The sequence below is a fragment of the Danio rerio genome, chromosome 15 (genome assembly GCF_049306965.1).
Source record: "Danio rerio strain Tuebingen ecotype United States chromosome 15, GRCz12tu, whole genome shotgun sequence".
NCBI classification, from domain to species: Eukaryota; Metazoa; Chordata; class Actinopteri; order Cypriniformes; family Danionidae; genus Danio; species Danio rerio.
Window position 1 is genome coordinate 1,057,501 of NC_133190.1, and position 2,500 is coordinate 1,060,000.

Consider the following 2,500-nt stretch of genomic DNA (forward strand, 5'->3'; position numbering starts at 1 on the left):
GGTTTTGGCTCATCATTTGGTCTATGGCTGCGACAATGTCCCTGTAAAACAAACCTACGTTAAATATTTGACACTCACAGCCTGTTTACAATTGGTCATGTGCTTTGTCTGATCGGACTTGTATCAGGGGTCTGCTCTTCGTACCTTGCTTAAATGATCTAAGATCCTGAATCCTGGATCTGTTAATCTTGATAACTGATCTCTGGCTAATTCGGTTCTTCAAACAAGTTCGTGAATTAGATTCGAATGTCTGGATGAACTGATCTGAGATCGCTGCGTGTGTTGTGAAGGACAGATCTATCCATCCTCAAAATCATGCAGCGATTGGCTGACGGCACAGCAGCGTAATGACATCATCTGCTTAATATTCAATCATCCATGTGAGCAAAATTACATCAAATTAGCAGTAAACGGTTTGTTAAATATAATAAACAATAACTTTCCACATGTGTTGTGAGCTGCAGGCTTTACACTGTCATGTGTCGAGAGTATTCATCATGTACTTCAGTGCATATCAGTGTATTTAGTTCTACATTTAGAAAAGATTTTCTTTATCATAGTAGCCTTTTTTAATCGGTGTAAAGAATAACTGGATGTTTACAAAAGCATTGTCATGTTGGTAAAGGCGTCTGCAATTTGTTAAGCATCAAATCACCGGCATATTAACTGTCAAAACATGTTTATGACTGCATTAATGTATTATTGCTTTTAAAAAGTCATATTGTGCATTTCTGTTATATACAAATTGTACTAAGCGATCTAAAAAGTTCATATTAATAAGTTTTCCTTTTTGCACCGCCAGGTGGCAGTCTTTGTACTTTCATTTCGGGGGTACAGATTGCATAAGTTTTATTAATATATAACTGTATTTATTTTATTAATAACTATAACTTTATATAGGTTTAAAAAAAATTGTATTTTCCCAAGTGTATAGCTGCGTCCCAAATGCACACTATACACTATGCACTCATGCACTATGTACTTATGCACTTACACACTCAACAGTATAGTATATGTATGTAGTGTAGTCCCAAATGGCACACTAATGTTTTTTTACTAAGCGGAAATTCAAACTGTGTCCCTAAAGACGGTCGCAAAATCAGTGAAATAAACTGATAAAAATTATCAAATAATACCTGCCGTGAGTATAACCGCATTCACCATCGGGAGGCGCTATAATCACTCTCGTAGGAGAATACTGCTTTCACCATCCAAAATAAATAAAGTTATTCAACATGTGCGCCCGATAGCTCCGCCCCTTCCGCTACAAGAGAAAACCTGCGGTCGTTGAGTGCGTGAAGTGTCCATCATTCCACACTTCATGTTACCGGCTGAATGAGTGCATCATTCGGGTAATTAAAGTGCTCTTATTATTTTGAGAGTTTTCAGTGTGAACGCACTATTAACACTATTTATACTACAAAATGGCGTAGAATAGTGCATAAGTATTCGATGTGGGATGCAGCTTATGTAAATACTACTGTAAGAAAATATCAGAATTCGGTATACTTTCAGTATTATCTTTGCTTGAACTGAGCCAATCTAATCCTGTTTATATGAATTAAACCTGCTTCCGACCAGGTTTAAGCTAGCAGAACTGTTGCTATGACAACAACTCTCAGATCAGTTTTGAAGAACGAAACGATCCTGGATCGTGTCAAATCGTCAATAACCAAATCCAGCTAAGTGAGTAATCCACACACGAAGAACGGACCCCTGGTGTCAACAGCTCCTTAATGTGGAAGTGAAGAGCTAACACATTGGGTTAAAATAGGCTTTCCAGTCGCCATGATCAGTCCAGTATTTCTACTTTATCTTTATTTGTCACAGACATATTTCAAGATGGTGGCTCCCTTGGTCTAAAAGCGATAGTAAAACATGCCCTATTCCTCAAAATGGTTACATGCATAAGTGGAATTCAATTTTCAACATAATGTAAACTTGACCGACTGACTTGCAAACAAAACCCCACATCACCGCATGAATGTAAAAGTAAGAGTGAAGGAACCTACTGCTTCATTTTGCGAGGGTTGCGTTTGTGAATGATGCGTTCTCTGTAATGTCTTCTGATGGTGCTGAGCGTGGTGTTTACGCCGACAGACTTCAGATAGCGATTTATTTCCTGAGTGGACTTCCCCGCAGACCTCATGGCCCTGATGTCTTCGGAATGAAGCTTGGTGACTTTGGTCATCTTGAAATGTCTTGGCCGTCCGTGCGGATGGATGCTATTTATCTACACAGAGGTCATGATGCCACTGGGGAAATCCGATTCTGTGATGAATTTTCAGATTTGAATATTAAAAAAACGCCAACGGAAATGTCAGACCTTCATTTAACTAAAGTTTAGTAGATCTCACCGTGTTGTCATCAACCATTTGTGATGTTAATTTCTTAAAATCCATGTCGTATAGTAATTACAGTTCATAATCATTTCATTAAACGGAGTTACACTAATAAAATGGGTCACACTTTACAATAAGGTTGATTAGTTAATGTTTAT

General features: G+C 37.9%; 1 protein-coding gene across 2 annotated transcripts in view; it reads right to left on the minus strand.

The window, feature by feature from the left end:
- si:dkey-77f5.3 overlaps window positions 1–2,500 on the minus strand; it is a 4,611-nt gene that overhangs the window by 835 nt on the left and 1,276 nt on the right. Inside the window, 2 exon segments of one of the 2 annotated variants that reach the window (NM_001328200.1) lie at window positions 1–41; window positions 2,013–2,271. The exon segment at window positions 1–41 is cut by the window's left edge and continues 835 nt beyond it. In NM_001328200.1, the coding sequence (NP_001315129.1) occupies window positions 1–41; window positions 2,013–2,191 (220 nt within the window). In that variant the 5' untranslated portion in view covers window positions 2,192–2,271. 2 annotated transcript variants of the gene reach the window in all.